The sequence below is a fragment of the Falco biarmicus genome, chromosome 2, assembly GCF_023638135.1.
Source record: "Falco biarmicus isolate bFalBia1 chromosome 2, bFalBia1.pri, whole genome shotgun sequence".
Taxonomy (NCBI): domain Eukaryota; kingdom Metazoa; phylum Chordata; class Aves; order Falconiformes; family Falconidae; genus Falco; species Falco biarmicus.
In genome coordinates, this window is record NC_079289.1 from 31,756,768 (window position 1) to 31,773,413 (window position 16,646).

The window sequence follows — 16,646 nt, forward strand, 5'->3', positions numbered from 1 at the left end:
AAAGAAAAAAGAAAAATACAAAAGGCAGGTAGTCTAAAACCATACAAAACCTCTTCAGAACCAGAATGGTATCAGAAATCTGGAACAGTGATCTGTCCAAGAAAAAGACATCGATAAACAGAGAAGATACTAAGAAAACAGAGTTTCAAGAAATGCGCACACACAGATTACATCAATTTTATGTCTTGAAATCACCAGATCCTTAGGCTTGGCAAGCCAATATTAAATCACTACAGTGCATATTTCTAATCCGTTCTGTCTGCAGGTAAAAGGAATAATTTCCACATTTAACCCAACAGGAAGAATATGCTAAGAAGTGCTGTAAGTGCTTTAGTAACATGACACCTGCTAAGCCAGACATTGCTAAAGTTAACCTCATATTTTTTCAATCAACAAACAAGGGGCTAATTTTCTTTTAAAAAGGGTCTCCTAGGATAAAATCTTGCAATCATAGTTCTGTACTGTACTGAACAAAAAGGCCATTATGAAAAAAATCTGAACTGTTGCTAGATCAGAGAAAGGCAGGATGATTTTATTCACTTATACATGTGTGTGCGTACATACATACACTCTACATATATGCAAAATAAGACGTATAAATTAATGAACATTAGAATTTGTAATGTAAATGTTGCCCCTAACAGCAAAGAATATTCATTGAACAGCAACCTGCTTTCTGTAACCAAATATAATTTGGCAATGAAACAGTAATTTTTTAAACATTCCTCCCCCCCAACCCAATGCAGCAAGAAACATCCAACTCACTACTGCTGGTGAAGGTACATGAATACTTCCGACAGACCGAGGACGGACGTGATTTACTAAATGGCAAAGAACTACACCATCCATCAGAGCAGACCCCAAGTCTTCAGGCAAACAAATCTTTAGTCTTGTTTCAATGTTCTGCAAATGAAGAACACATGCACACTTTAATACACAAATGGATGAAGGGGAAAGAAAAGGGAATACATATCCTCATCTTCTCCTATGCTGTAGTGTAGACACAGCGCCAGTTTTGGAGTCTGGTTTACCAAGCAACACACTTTCTTTACATAACTTATTCTTTCAAAACTAAAAACCAACCTCCTCTGCACTATTGATCACTGAATTATGTAAACTTCTTCAAAAGAACACAACACTTCAAATGCTGCTGTCATAACATGCGGGGTTTTTTTATATACACATAGAAAAACACATATGCATGCAATTAGCCATGTGATTCCGCTACATGTGGCTCCTTCCTTTCACCATTCTCCCAAGTCTTCTACTTAGCCTTCTCAAAATTTCTTTGAATCAGAACTACTTTGTGTGAATCACTGTACAAGCAGAGAATAAAAGGCAATCTTTCCCTAGTAGCTTAAAAATTACTTAGGAAGCACTAGGGTGATCAGAATGAATTTCTGGATACCCGTTAAGTAAAACTGAAGTCTCACTGAAAATAATTTGATATTGCAAAATAAAACACTTTGAAAATATTTGAGAATCTTCCATAAAAAACACCTACAGTACAATTGTTACATATGATGAGTTTCCTAAACTGTGCTCCAATCTTGAAAACATTCCAACACTATACTTAGATATAACTCTTAGGTTAACTCTCAGAGGCAATAACTTCCATTATCTTAAATAGGTATTTCTTATTCCTAGTTGGACCTCCGTAATGTCATTACTCTCTATTAATATATTACTGCAATCTATGCTGGGTGATTTAGACAAAAATAGATTATTATCATTAGAATCAAGGGAGAATGTAGGTTGGAAGGGATTTTTGAAGATCACCTGGTCTAACAAATTGGAAGTGAGATCAGAGCTTTGGTTAGTTAAGTTCTGGATATCTCCAAGAAAGGGAGAACCCACAATATCTCTAGGCAACCTTATTCAGTATTTTACCACCCTTATTGCGAAGAATTTTCTCCTTATAGCTACTTGAAATTTATGTCTCTGAAATCTGTGCCACTGCCTCTCATTTTTCACTGTGCATCTTTGAAAAGCCTGGCTTCATCTTCCCTATTACTACCGTTCAAGGCAGCTGAGGACAGTTACATGATATTCCAAGCACTCTCTTCTCCAAGCTAAAGAAATCCAGCTCTTATTTCTTCCTTATAGATCCTTTGTTTGGGTGCCCTCACCATGAAGCAGCTTCCACAGAACTCACACTGGAGTTTCATTATATTTTCCCAGTTTTTCTCCTACTAGGCACACTACTCAAGTACTCACATGTATGGTCTCACAAGTGCCAGACGGGCAAGTGCATCACGTGCACTAATACAATGTTTTGTTTTCACCTTGGATTAATTCATAAATTAGAAACCATTTTTGGTATATGAGATATGTACAGAAAGAATTCATTTTGAGACTTTCCCCCACATCTGTTACAAACAGGTTTATAGAAATTAATGAATTAAAGTGCAGCTACAACACTAGTTCTATGTAATTTCCTGTTGGAGTTCATGGTTTGAAACTAGGTTTAATTAAAATGAAAGACTTCAAGAAGTGGATCAATTCTCTTTCAATTTCATCACCATTGAAGAACTGCTCTCTTTTTCAAAAATCATTCACACTGCAGCAGCAAATCGCTTCACTTAGCATGTCAGAACTATTGAATGTTTACCCTTTGAGTGGCAAAAATCAACCAGTATTTCTTGCTAGACTCTATTGCTCAAGTGTAAGTGGCAAATGACTCTAGAAATGACAACTGTCTGAAGTGACCGTGGACGTATACAAAATCAAATAGTGTAAAAATAAGTATGTCTCTGAAGCAAAAAGTTTTATGAAATGGAACATTTTCTGTAAAAACACATCATTCTAAAGAAAAGGGGGGAACGTATGGAAGAAACACCAATGTTCTCACAATATATGGCTCATGTGAAGCACTTGAGCTAAAGGTAATGGTGCATTTCAATTTCTAAATAAGGAGCCCAAGTACTGTAATAGTTCTTCCTTCTCGTTTAGCGCCCAGCTTGGTTAAAGATGCAGATTTTGTGGAGTCTCACTTAATTCTAACATACCATGAAACAATTCAAAAGGAAAATATACTAACAGATGGATAGGTTTATTCAGTAAGTATGAATTTAATGACTTGCGTGTTCTGAGCTATCTGCTTGTACAGTACATAATGAGATGTCCTGGAGATTACTTCTCTCACTAAAGGACCTGGCATACCAGAGTGAAATTTATCAATTCAAAAAAACCTCACTATGTGCTTCCAGACAGGGTCAATCTTCTAGTTCTTACCACCACTCCTTGACTTGTAATCAACCCCTTCTCACAAGAGACAACAGAACTTTAATTTCAGGACACCATGCTTCAGGGTAAGGGCAAAGGACAACAGTGCACAGAACTGAAGGTCAGTAACACGTTAAGCCAGTATTACTGGTAATACCTAATACTAATACGGTGTAGAAAGATCCTTATTAAGTCTCCATTATCATGCCTGATACGGTGAATAACCTTGTTCTGCTGTTCACTGTGAGGATTGACTGAACTAATGCACAAGACAGGAACCTCGAGGACACTATTTTTTTAGAAACAATTACTTGGGGACTTGCTACATACTTGTGGCAACTTAAATGTAAAAAGCTGCATTGACGGTTCCGACTAGACTACACTCAGATGAACTACATCATAGTGCAGTTTATTACTGCTACTTCTATTTTCTTCTCTGTTACCAGTAAGTCTCTCTCATCTAATTCCTGTATCTCGCCCCTTTAGCATCTTCCAAGTTTAGAATTGGAAATATACTACATTCAGATAATTATGTTGAATCTTCAACAAGATCTGTTCTGTTCAAAAATTCAGCAAGACGAATTAAGATTAATCTAGACTTAAAACAGGTGATGGCAGGAGGTAATAAAATAGAGATCTAAAACTCCTCATAGTTCTATATTAAATGAACCACTTTTTAAATGCTATTGGTAAGGAGGAAAAAAGTGAAACCTCCTGCTTCAAAATTAAAGAATAAAATACACATTAAAGTAAATTAATAATTTTGTAATTAGTTATTCCATGAAGCTAATGACATAAGAGTTAATCATCTTGTAATTTGGTTACAATATCAAAGTCACCTACCACACCTTCAGGATTTGTACTGCATTTAGGAGTGCAACAATACCATTTCTTCTGTTGGTAACATGACATAACTGGAAACCTTGACAGGTTCAGGCTCGCAACACACCTTGCAGCAAAAGTTGTCTTTTTTTTTTTTTCCTTTCTTTTTGACTCAAACAGGTTTCACACAAACAGTACTACCTACATATTAGCTGTGTAATATAGACCCTATGCAACGACATGCAGCAATTTTTGCATTAGGCTTTGGCTTCTATATTCAAGATAATGTACCAGGAAACCATCTTGTATATTCTTCAAGTGGTGAAATATTCATTTCATTTCTAAGAAAGCTGTTTCAAGCATTAGCCATCTGCTTTTTAAAAAAAAAGTTTCTAACTTCAGCTTTAACTAATAAATTTCATTATACCTTTTACTTGCTGTACTGAAGACTTCTCCAGCTGTTTGGAAACAATTTCTAGACCTCTCCATCTTTTAAGTGATCACTTCATTGCTTCTGATAAAATTAAATAAATTGCTAATTCCACCAGTGCAAGACATGCTGTTTAACTGTATGTCATTCAGGTAACTGCCATTATTATTTCCCATTTTTACAAAACCTTTCCTGAAGTACAGACATCTGACAGTGATAAAGCACTTCAGGAATAGTCTCATCAATGTGATTTGCAGAAGTAAAAAAGGTTAAATGAGGCAGTATAATATTCTCCTACTTAGACAACTTTCCAAAATAAAAATTAAAAAATACATTCCATTAGCACAAATGAATTCTACCAACACTCACATACCTCACGCAGCTGTTCCACAAGCTCTCTCTCTTCTCTCATCTGCTCCATTTTCCTTCGAATTGTAAATTGTGGGTCTATTGATTCCAAATTCCTTTGTGGTCTTAAGAACACTATGATTTAAAAAAAAAAAAAAAAAAAAGACAGACTTTAGTTTAAAAACTAACACCTTGACTTATTAATTTCTAAATGAAGCAAAATACTTAGGCACTGCCTCCAGAAAAAAATGTTAGAAAATTTTTCTGTCCTCAGAAGGACAGAAAAATCTGATCTGAGATTTTTTTAGATACTGCTCTGACTGGCATCCTGAACCATCAATGGAATAGATAATTTTTCAACCAAATCAAAACCTCAACCAGCAAGTTTTGTTAGATGATTAAGCACCAGCACTGTCCCTTAGAGATTCTGATCTGTACAAAACTTAGTGTGTAACATGGCAGGAAACACCTCTTTTTAAGTAGAACCCTCTCCTACAAGATGCTGAATTGTGCAACAAGCTGTGACAAGCATCTTCCAACACAGGACAAACTGCTTACTGGAGAAGGTTATATTAAAAAAACAAAAAACACCCCAAACCACCCACCAAAGACCAATGTAAAAGTTGTATTGCAAATGCAGCATTGCACAAACTATTCACAATACTCCCTCCCAACCATCCTGGAGACTGTATCACTTCGCCCACATATAGGTCCTTGAAAGTTACATGAAATCTCTGCATATATACACCTCTACGCTTCCTGTTTGGGTTTTTTTTGTTTTTGGTTTTTTTTTTTTTGTGATCAATGACTGTTTTGAATGATTCAGGGAGGAAAAGATGTATACTAAAAAGCAACTGTCACCTGTTTGCCACTTTGTTTGCCATTTTGTTTCCCAAAAATGCCACTGTCACCTGTGTGGCACTCAAATTATAGGCCAACTTGATTATTAGGGAAAATGATACCACTTAAAAGAAAGAAGTGTTTTGTATTACTACTATCCTGCCTCTCTCCTGAACGCAACGTAAAACCCTAAGTACCAATTAATGGAAAGTACAAAGCCTAGAAACCTCCATTTTTACATACAGCTACTGCTCAGTCTCAGTTTTGTTAATTTAAGGCCATTAAAGAAGAAGAGGATAATTTCTGGTTCAATAAATAACAGAATAGGAGAGAAGCCTTTTGTTTCCTAAAAGGCACATCAGAAAATTGGAAGTGTCTGAATTGCCAATGACACCTACTAGAGAGTAAAAAAAGATTAAGTACTCTTGACTGTAAGAAAGGTACACATGGGCATAATCACAGTAATTCAGATGTTCAATTAAAAACTGTGGCACATCAGGCATTTTATTGAGGTTGTGATTTGTGTAATAGGCTGAATTTTAAAAATCAGTCCTCAAAATATCTAACAAAATAAAACACTGAATCCTCGGTAGAAGGAAATTTCATCTACATTCTGATGAAAAGTAAACTGTTACTGAAGCCCTAGAATCAGTTCAGAGTCAACATACAAAACTGTACCCTCTGCCATCTCAGGCTCAGATAAACAAGATGAAGTTTCTGCACGAGAAAAGCTTTGAAGTCTCAGACAAGTCTAGTCACCAGAAATTGCACCTAACTGTATGCAGGTTAGTTAAGTAGCAAAATTAATAATATAAGCTACTTCTCTAACCAAAGGGACAGACATATACCACCTATGGCAGCTCAGCCAACAGGCAGCAGTTCTTTCCCTTATTTACTGAAAAGAGCTTAAGGCAACAAACTCCTTACACATCCTTAGGCTACTTATCTGAGGCACCAAGACAGAATAAACTATGGCCAGTTCCCAAACGTGCTTCCTTCTAATACTTGACTCACACAGTCATAGTTATAACTTTTCACAGACAACTGAAATCTACTACTGCTGCTAAATCAGTAATTTCAGGAAATGCCATATTAAAGGCTATTCGTTAAACAAAACTGCTTTTAAATAGAACACCTAAATATTACAGGTTTATGTTAATAAACTCTAACCTTCTTAATATCATCAGAAATCCCACTGGCAGAGTGGGAGAGTGTCCTGTAAAGAACATGCAGAACTGAGAACTACAGATACTGACTGCAGCTCAGTTCCCTTCTCCAGATGGACTGCGCAGCTTCACCAGTGCCACCATTCAGAAGCACCTACACACAGGTGCACACATCATAATAAAAACATTTTTTGACAAAGGTCAACTTTGCTGACCTCCCACACATAACTTGAGTGTAGCGGAGTCGTGCCTTCAGATTCAATAGGTCCGTATTTTATCTTTGGTTTTGGAGATGGCAAACTACAAGCTCCCAATAGAACTCTGTTCAAAAGCATGGTATATCAACAACTATGAGCTACTTAACATTTAGTACAGAGGCTATGACTGCACATACCCAAACACAAAGGTTGTTAACGGCTGTAACTGCTATTGTTATGAAGTATAACGATCTATATATCTGATTTAACCACACCATTTCAAAAGCATTACCTACTGATTTAGATAATTTAAAACTAATCAGTACATCGGTAAATTTCTGATGAAGGTACTTAAATATGGTGAAAATTAATTAACTAGAAATAGCTAAAATGTTATTTAATAAACTATATAGTAAAGTGTATAGTTTAGGACAGCTACAAGAACAACAAAGAAAATCAACTCCCAAGTTTTCAAAGTGCAGAAACTCTTTCCCAGGACTTCTATTAAATGCCAGAACTGTATTGTACTGAGTTAAAATTTCTGCATTAGCAACTCTGTAACAATTCACTGGAGACTGCTTCTAAATTTTTAAGAGATTAAATAAAAATCTCCTATTGCTTTTATTAAAAACCGTAGCTGCAACTTCTAGATTTTCATTTTAGAAATGGTTCATTGTATAACACTAATTGAGCTTTGGTGTCTCTCACAGATGAAATACCCAGATAAAACCATACTTGAAGAGTAACAGTAATTAAATTGTATTTAAATACCACTGTAGCTTTATTAGCAGCAGCAATATTTCAAAGGATTTCCTACAAAATCATTAGTTCATATTTATGTTCAATTTTGCAAGTATCAGAGAATTATTATGGACTTAAATTCAGTTTGGCCACACCTGTCTTTGCTTAGGCCTTTGCTAAGTCAATATGAATGTCCCAAGATCTTCCTTCCAATTTCAGACTACAACTGTTAATAAAAAGTAAGTAGCAACGTAACTTATGCAATTCCATTCACGAATGAGACAGACATTCCACCATGAGGAAAAAGACAGGCTAATCTCAAGGCTGCATGAAACTACAATTAAAAGTTTCTAAATAAAATAAGTTTAATTGATTAAAAAAAAACAAAACCAAAACACATACTCTCAAAAGCATTAGTTATAAAAGTTTCAGTTATATACTGAATTTAAAGGAAAATGTTCTAACACAGGGAGTTTTGGTAGTGCTGGGTATTGCTTGCTTCTCTGCACTCCACACTTTTTCCAGCAAGGGGAGCTCACACCTCACACAGCCCCGAAGGTCCAGGCTCTGCTCTCCACAAGTGTGTTTCTGCTTTTTGAACCCTTGGTGAGCCAAGGGTACTACATAATGCTTGTTCCAATATTATTTTTTTTTTAAAAAAAGTATTTTGTACAAGTCTCAACAAGTCAAATGGATAATAGCGAATAACACTGTATGTATTTAACATATCTCTGTCAAGGACAAACTCCCTCGTCAAAATTTTCATTTTTGTACTTACAGTGCACATAGGTCACTATTTATAGCACATCAAAGAATCCAGTGTCCAAAGTACTTAGTGTGACAACGTTATCCTTCAGGTAAGCAATAAAATTATTTAACCTGACTCTAAAAATAATAGACAAAAGACAGGCAGAGATGAAGTCAGGCTAAAAGTTTATGGTTAGATTTCTCTTTGTTCGATTTATTCAGTCCAAATTTAAGAGTGAAGTTGTTATACAGTATTTGCTAAACCAAAGCCTCCACAATGGTATGGACATTGGTCTTGGGAGACCTGTCTATTCCAAGCCTTATAACCTCCCAGAAATTCTAGACTTAGCCTCCACTGTTGCAAAGCTGATGCCAGATAGTTACATTAAAGATGATACGAAGTTAAGATGCTACATTGATGCATGGCTTTTCTACATCAAAGGCTACACCTATACTCGCAAGCCTGCACACATTAATACTGTGAACATTGCTTCCTGGTACAGTTTTGGTCAGTGCAAACCCACCTCTTTTCCACACAATGTCTAGGTATAGCTTGAGGAATAGCACAGGCAAAGGACATTACCTAAAGGTAGCTTAAATGCAGCCATCCTGTTTTGGAAAGTAAGAGTGCTTAGGTATGTGTTTGAATCATGCTCTGCCAACTAACCTCACCACCAGAGAATGGTCTTTGGTCCATTTTACTTCCTACCATAGGAAGATACACCTTAGATAAACTCTAAACAGAAAGGCAACAGTCTTGAATAAAAAAAAATTATAGTTGTAAAACCTGAATAAAAAAAAATATAGTTGTAAAAGCAGTTTTCTGTCTAACAGCCCAAGGTAACCACTAGTATTTGCATTTGGCTTAAGATTTGAATGGCATGAGACATTTATCTCTTCCAAATGCACAAGCACATGCTAGTCTGTACTGCTCGTTTTATTTAGAAGAACAAAACAATAGCAAATCCAGATTACAAATCAAATTCTGCACCAATAGAAGTACCTCTAGCTTTCTTTGTTAGAATATTCATCAGCGAAACATGAAGATGGCTTCATACCATCCTGAACTAAATTCAGTTTTTCCACTTACCATTATCACAATTCTTATATTCCATACGTATTTCCTTTACAAAGCCAATTCCTTACATACGCTGTCTTTTATGGGTTTATATACAAGAACACTCTGGCAATAGAAAGTACTGTCAAGTAATGGACTGAACTACGAATGCTGGTATTTATCATTCAAGATTTGTGGTCTTGGTTTCAATCTGATGCTTCTGACAGGTTCACTGACTTCTAATACCTAAACACCCTTGTAATTTAGGGCAACTGGAAGAACAAAAGTCCTACTTTAAAAAAAATAAATCATCTCCCTATCCAATAATTACAAACAGTTTAATTGTCTAGGGTCTGTTTCTTCCATCTGACATTTAAGTATTAATGCATTATAAGATCCTGATAGCCCAAACATGGCCAGCTTTGCATATTAAAGCCATGACTCAACAATGACACCCTGGAGAAAAATGAAACAAAAGCAGCAAAGTCCACTAAGGTACCTCGTCTTCACTACACATAGAGAAGTCTGACCGCTTACTAACAGATTCTGTCGGACAAAACCTACTATTTTTGCTTAGCTGATTGTTTCAGCTTTATTTCTTCAAGGATTTATCTTCTAATGAAGTTAGTTATGCATCTGCATCAAAAACTGCTGATGGGAGCAGGATATTTTCATTAACAGTCAGTACCTCTCAAAAAATAATAAATAAAAAAATGCAGAAAAGACAGCAGCAAAACTAATTGTTGTTTGAGTACAACTTTTATAAACGCTTGAAAATAAAGTAAGTAAATAAACCTATGTTGGAAATAGTTCTTGGAGCAGATGTCATGGGAAAAGTGTTTTTGCCAGACTTGAAAACAGTGACCCATGTCAGTCATTTAGTTTTAATAATATGTATTCTACAATAAATTAACATGCATCCTCTGAGGTGTTGAGTCTTATAAACATTCCCTCAAGAGTAGCATCTTTCATCCTTAGCCACATGGAGCATTTGCCATATATTCAGGTTTCTGGAAACAAAATTAAGTAAATTATATATGGAACACCTACCATTGTCACTGTCTCCTTCAGATGGGATACTGTAGCTAAAGTTGTCCCATGTTTGTGCCTGTGTAAGTGTGTTGAAGGAAATAGGAGAAAGACTGAGGGATGGGTCTGCTGGAGGGGAGTGACAGCCAGTCCAGCCACGGTGGTGTAAGGACCAGAGAAGGGATAAAAGTGGGCAGCAGCATTTCATATATGGCATTAGGATTGTATGGTAATGACAAAGATGTAATTCAAAGGTGATTAATATAAAATGTGTAATTTTTGAGAAAAGAATGAAAGATGGTGCAGAATAAAAAGAATGAAAAGTTATATGTTAGTACTTGCAAATCATACATTATATGCGCAGTTAAGGCTGTTAAGCTTAGCAAGTTCATTGTAACCATAGCCCTTCATACAACTTCTTTTCAACCAAGTTTTAAGAAAAAGTACCCACAGATTTTACATTATAGCTTGACAAAAAACCTTGACTCTGTGAATCAGGGGGTAAACATATCAGCTATGAAGTTCCGCAATGCAAAGTTCAGAGAATAAGAATTTTGGTATTTTTGGTAACCATGTAATATGAACACTTCCTCCCCCAAAGACAAGAAAATTTACACATCCATATAAAAATATTATTACATTACAACTTCCTAGTTGATTTTTATCAGTAGCAACTATATTATCCCTTGGACTCTCATTCTGTTGAAATATGTTCTGTAAGTACATGTACTACATTTTCTTTTTATTTAATTCACTTAATAGTACATGCAGCACTACTTTCATTTCTTGCTGACTCTCTCCAGCAATAAGTTCAAAGCTACAATGGGCCCCCCATCGAAGGAAAGTTCTGGTCCTCTGCAACTTTTACAGACTTTCCAGGGACAAGAAGTGACATACAAGAATTCCAAAGGATGATCCTGAGTCTGCACCATGAGCCTTGGCAAACCCGCACTGTAGACAGTCTTCTAACAAACGTGAGTTCAGTAATGATCCAGCTGGGCTCCATAAAGCATGTAGAATTGCACATTTCTACAGAAGTTGCAACAGAGTCTGAAGACTATTCACCAGATGACTGTAAAACAGTCATCGCCAGATGACAGTTCATGACCATCCATCAACTCATTATGGAGCTCAACTTGCACAGCAATACAGTCCCTATTCTCCATCCATTCTGCCTTTTCTCCTTCAACCAGTCATGACAACACCTCTTACTTGTTCCTCAAATCTTTCAGCAGACATTTTTATTCCTTTCTCATCTACTCTGCATTTCTGTCTCCTGTCTTGATTGTGGCAAGGATTTCTGCCCAAACTTTCCTCAAGCCTCCATTCTACAGTGTTTCAGAACTGGACACCAACATCCTTAAAATCTCCTCCCTGCTTGTCTTCAGCACATCACCCATCCTTTCAAAGCTTCCCCCTGGTTTCCTATTTGCTGACACAGAATTTAAGCCTCTCTTTCTTTGCCCTTCACAATGATGTCACACCTTAATGAGATTTTCCTGTATCTGATCATGATGTTCCTTACCACTTCTGCCACAAAAATTATGAACTCACTCATTTCTTGGTTTCCTACACGTATTTCCATGTTTTATCTACTGAATCCCCCACACAAGCAACAAACTGATTATAAACTACCTCTACTCTAAATGCTAAGCCATAACCCTAAATCAATTTAAAATGACCATGTAGATAAAAAAAAAAATCAGCTAAAACCATTTAATATTAGGAGAAACTCCAAGGTAAAGTTTCAGTGAGCACAGAATGTCCCTATATTTTACCATTCCAAACTAATAATCATAAGGAACTTAATCACATGAACTTTCTCCTTCCCACAATTCTGGAAACTGTATTAACATGATAATTCAGACAGTGTGGTATAAAACTCCACCTTGAAATTTTCTTCACACTCAACAGTTCAAGAGTTCTCTCTCTTTAGCCATCATACCTTTTTCCAAAGCCAGCTTTTTACTGCTTCTGGCTATTGGGACACCAGGTCAGCTGAATCTGAGAGTCAGCACAACTTAAACTCTGAGCAAAGTAAACAGTGGGTAACAGAATACAGATTCATGGCAAATGATAAAAGTCTTTAATTATGCTGTCAATTAGGATTCACGTTATTTTCCAAAGTACACGGATAGTGCAGTTAGGGAAGGAAACAAATGGAAAGAGTAAATATCCAGATATTAGACATTAGACAAACACTGGGTTAATGAGTAAGATTATGCTAAGTAAACAGTTGCAAGGGAACAACTTTTGATTTCACAATACAAAGTGCTCTGCGATTTTGAGTTTTGTCAGTGCTGCTTTTAGCCTCTGAAAGTACAATATTTTCATTTTTCTGTATTGCTGTCACCTTGTTCAGCAGAAACTATGAAACATAGTGACCTCAAAATGGCACAGAACATAAGGAAAAATATTCTTGAGTACTGAAAGATGTATTAGTAGATGTTCAGGCTTGAAGGTCTGGCATATTAAAGATATTGTGGCAAGAACTTTGTAACACTCAGTTTCGACAATTAGCACCACAGAACATTTTAATCAATTCACGAGTCATGCACAAAGAGTTTAAATTTATTAACTATTTTGAGTCATTCTTTTCAGACAGCAAAAGACCTTCCCAAGGGCAAAACTATAGTTCTAATAAAATTTGTAATCATTGGTTCCTTTCAATTGTAATTTTTTAAGTTTTTCAAAATTAACATGAATTTGAGAAGCCCATACTCTATGAAAGTATTTAAAATACAGGAGGAAATATTCTGAAAAATTAAGAAATCCTCTCTGTTTTTACCTGCTACATAAAGATCAGACCCTTGAAAATAATCTGTCAAGACATCAAAACATATTCATTACCTTTCAAAGCATTTTCAAAGCATATCTGATGTCAGCCATCAGATACAAATTTTCCCAGTGTTTTGCCTAACTTTAAAATGAAAGAATAAAAGGACTTGCAGTCCTGAACACATAGCAGTATGTACTAGCACAGAAGTTTAAGCCACTGTGGTTTATCCTCTGGAAGCACTTCCATTTGTGTGTGTACTTCAAAAAACCTGGAATCCTTACTAGAAATCTAGAACTGTTTACTTTCACCCTTCCAAGAGACATAAATCATTATGAAACAACGACGGGGCAGAGGAGTGGTCAAATAGAAAGCAACATTCATTCAGAAGAGATGAAAATAAACACAGTGAACATAAACTCTCCCATTTCAGAAAGGTACAGTTGCATATATTTTCATTGAAAATTTGCCACTATTTTTTCCACAGATTGTGATGTACACTTAAGAGTGTTAGAACACTTTAATGTTCTTTTTATCTGGCACTTATATTTAAAAGATTTATAGAAGCAAGTAATTCAAATGTAAGCGCTAATCAAGTTAAATAGCTAAAACTCATTTTCAGTTAGTTTTAAAGTTTCCCCTAAGGCCATGAAGAACTTAAACTACAAACTGAGCTGAAAAACTTTCCTGGATCACAGAATTGCTGAACCCCTAGACTAGCTCAGCTCTAGGGCAATAAAGCAGTACATAATTAATAAGTTCAAATTCAGACAGCGGTAGGGTGGTTCAACTCACACCAAACCTGCACAAAGTTTTAAAGGAAATAACAGTGAAGAAACTAGAGACATAGCAAACTAACCAGCTTTAATGGGAAAAACATGCAGGATTTAAACATACCAGTATTTTTGGTCATGTACTACTTTTACATGTAAATTATTCTTGTATGTTAGCAAAACTAACTTTAATGCTACTTTTAAAGTAATTCCAGGGTGGGAGCAGGAGAGGGAACAACATGCAGCTTCACTACCCCTTTCCAAGGTTTCACTTTGTTACATTGCGCTGCACAGCTAATATAGTGTCTTTTTATCTGAGGTTGGACCTAAAGTTTTACTGTTGGCATATTCCCCTGTCTTACTGTGGTATAAATTTAAGGTAAAATGACTGAAACTGGATGTGATGAGGTGAAAGATTGTGCAGTAATGGCTCAAGCATGGTGACTCTTTAATGTATAACATGGAAAGGAAAATAAATTCAGGTTGAGTTTTCTGCAACAGCTGTAACCAAAATACACTATTGTATTGGCATTCTCAAAATGATTCAAATGTATGAATTTGAATTGGTACAATGGAGGAAATCAACAGCTTATAACCGATTGACTTGGGTATTCAAAGAGGCTATATACAGCTGCAACATAGTGAGGGGAAGAACTGTAGTAGTTGTGCACATTTGGTCTTTCATCATGCGACTTGGAGGATTTGTTGCAAAGGACTGCAACAACCATCGCAATCCAGTCTTACTAGAAATCCTCTAAAAAAAGATTCACTAGGGTATTTTGCCCTGACCTATTAGAGTAATTAAGTATAGGAAATCTTGGCACACTGATATACCAACATTCAGAAGCACATGTTAAACTAATGCTTGAACGAGAAGCCACAGTCTTGCATTCTCTTGCACAGCACTGGTTCCAGTCCCCGGCAGCAGATTTCATTGGCAGCTCAGCAGAACATAGGCTACATCCTGTGAAAGCTGCAACATGGCATGGGCCTCTGCCTTCACAAATCTTGCAGTAATACCATCGAGGAAAATGCTGCCACTGGACTGTGCAATATTACTCAATGGATTATTTTTTTTCCAAATCCTGAAAGGACTCATTTGCTCATCATTTAACCCACACTTTAAATATATAAGTAGCAACATATCTAAAGCACCCGGAGCATACAAGAATAGAGCCAGAGTTTAACAGTCCAACAAACTAAGAAATACAAGTGATCTGTCAAACTGTGAATCATAAATGCGTGAGAAATTTGAAAAATCCTTTTCATGAAACAAGGTTGGTTCAATACCATTTTATTTGCTTTTAAAACCTTTTCTTTAAAAAAAAGATATCTATGGGTACAATTTCTTAAACATTCAAATATGAAACTGCTGCCATTATTGCCAAGACATTTTGTTATGGAAACTACAAGCTTGTAGTGGTTTACCAGCATTTTATTAAAAGCATTTGTGGTGAATGAGATAAAACAGAATTACAGTGTTAGGATGCTGGAACATACTGAAAAACCTGCAGTTACTCTTCAAAGGTGATGTGAGATGACTTAACAACATTGACTACCTCAGCACAGAGAATATAAAAAGTGAGTTTAATTGTGTAGCTAATTGTTTTTAAAGGAAGTTGTTATCCAAGCCCTCAAATACATCTATAGGGTTTTTTTGTGAGAGGGGTTTTGGTTTGGGGGGGGGGGGGGGGAATGTTGTTTGCTTGTTTGTTTTAAATAAACTGCTGCTTGATTAAAAGATTGATAGTTATGCAGATTTAGTGCACTGCAAATTCATTAAACTCAGCTGCTGGCTGAAGTAAACATCTAATCATCCTTACACAAGCATAACTACTGAAAAGCTCACTGCAATGAGCAATTTTCAGAGAAATGCATAAGCGTTTTCAAAAAGAGCCTAATTATTCACGTGTATTTATTCAGCAATATCTAAACTGTAAAGTAAAAATTGTATTTCAATTAGTATATGTCAGCACAGATGATATATATGCATATATGTGTAAAGTATGTGTATTTAAACACAGACACACATTTTTAAACATACATACATATAATTTTATAAAACATCTAATTATTCACAAGGATGAAAATTAATCCATATATAATGTGCCGAATACATATGTGTAACAAATTCAATCTATTAAAACCTATAACCTTAAAATATTCTAATCTTCTTTTAGCTGTTGTACAGAAAATGTTTCATTAGTGCCTTCTTAAGGGAAAAAAATACAGACATATATTAATAACACAGATGTAAAAAAAGAAAGAGCACATACAATATGGTTGATTTTCTTTCCCACATTACCTGAGCGTGGCTTCAGGCCAAAAGGGATCGTGGTGTTTGTAGTAGGAGACATTGTTGGACTTTTATCCTTGCTCTGTGTAATTCAAGAACATGAATCTAAGTAAGAGTAACATCCAGAAAATCTCAGCACAACTGACTATATAAAATGCAAAAGGTAACAATACTGCATGCTACAACTGTATCACCATAA

At 35.8% G+C, this 16,646-nt stretch overlaps 1 protein-coding gene across 7 annotated transcripts in view; it reads right to left on the minus strand.

Annotated features, from left to right (window-relative positions):
- Window positions 1-16,646, minus strand: part of LRCH1 (leucine rich repeats and calponin homology domain containing 1) — a 133,313-nt gene that overhangs the window by 21,862 nt on the left and 94,805 nt on the right. For all 7 annotated transcript variants that reach the window (XR_008820341.1, XR_008820339.1, XR_008820338.1 and 4 more), the window contains 3 exons: window positions 16,457-16,529; window positions 4,851-4,960; window positions 766-903 (listed from right to left, as the gene is read on the minus strand). Coding sequence is in view for 1 of the 7 variants with exons in the window: in XM_056329366.1 (XP_056185341.1) it covers window positions 766-903; window positions 4,851-4,960; window positions 16,457-16,529 (321 nt within the window). In the remaining 6 variants the exon portion in view is untranslated. The remainder of the gene's footprint in view (window positions 1-765; window positions 904-4,850; window positions 4,961-16,456; window positions 16,530-16,646) is intronic.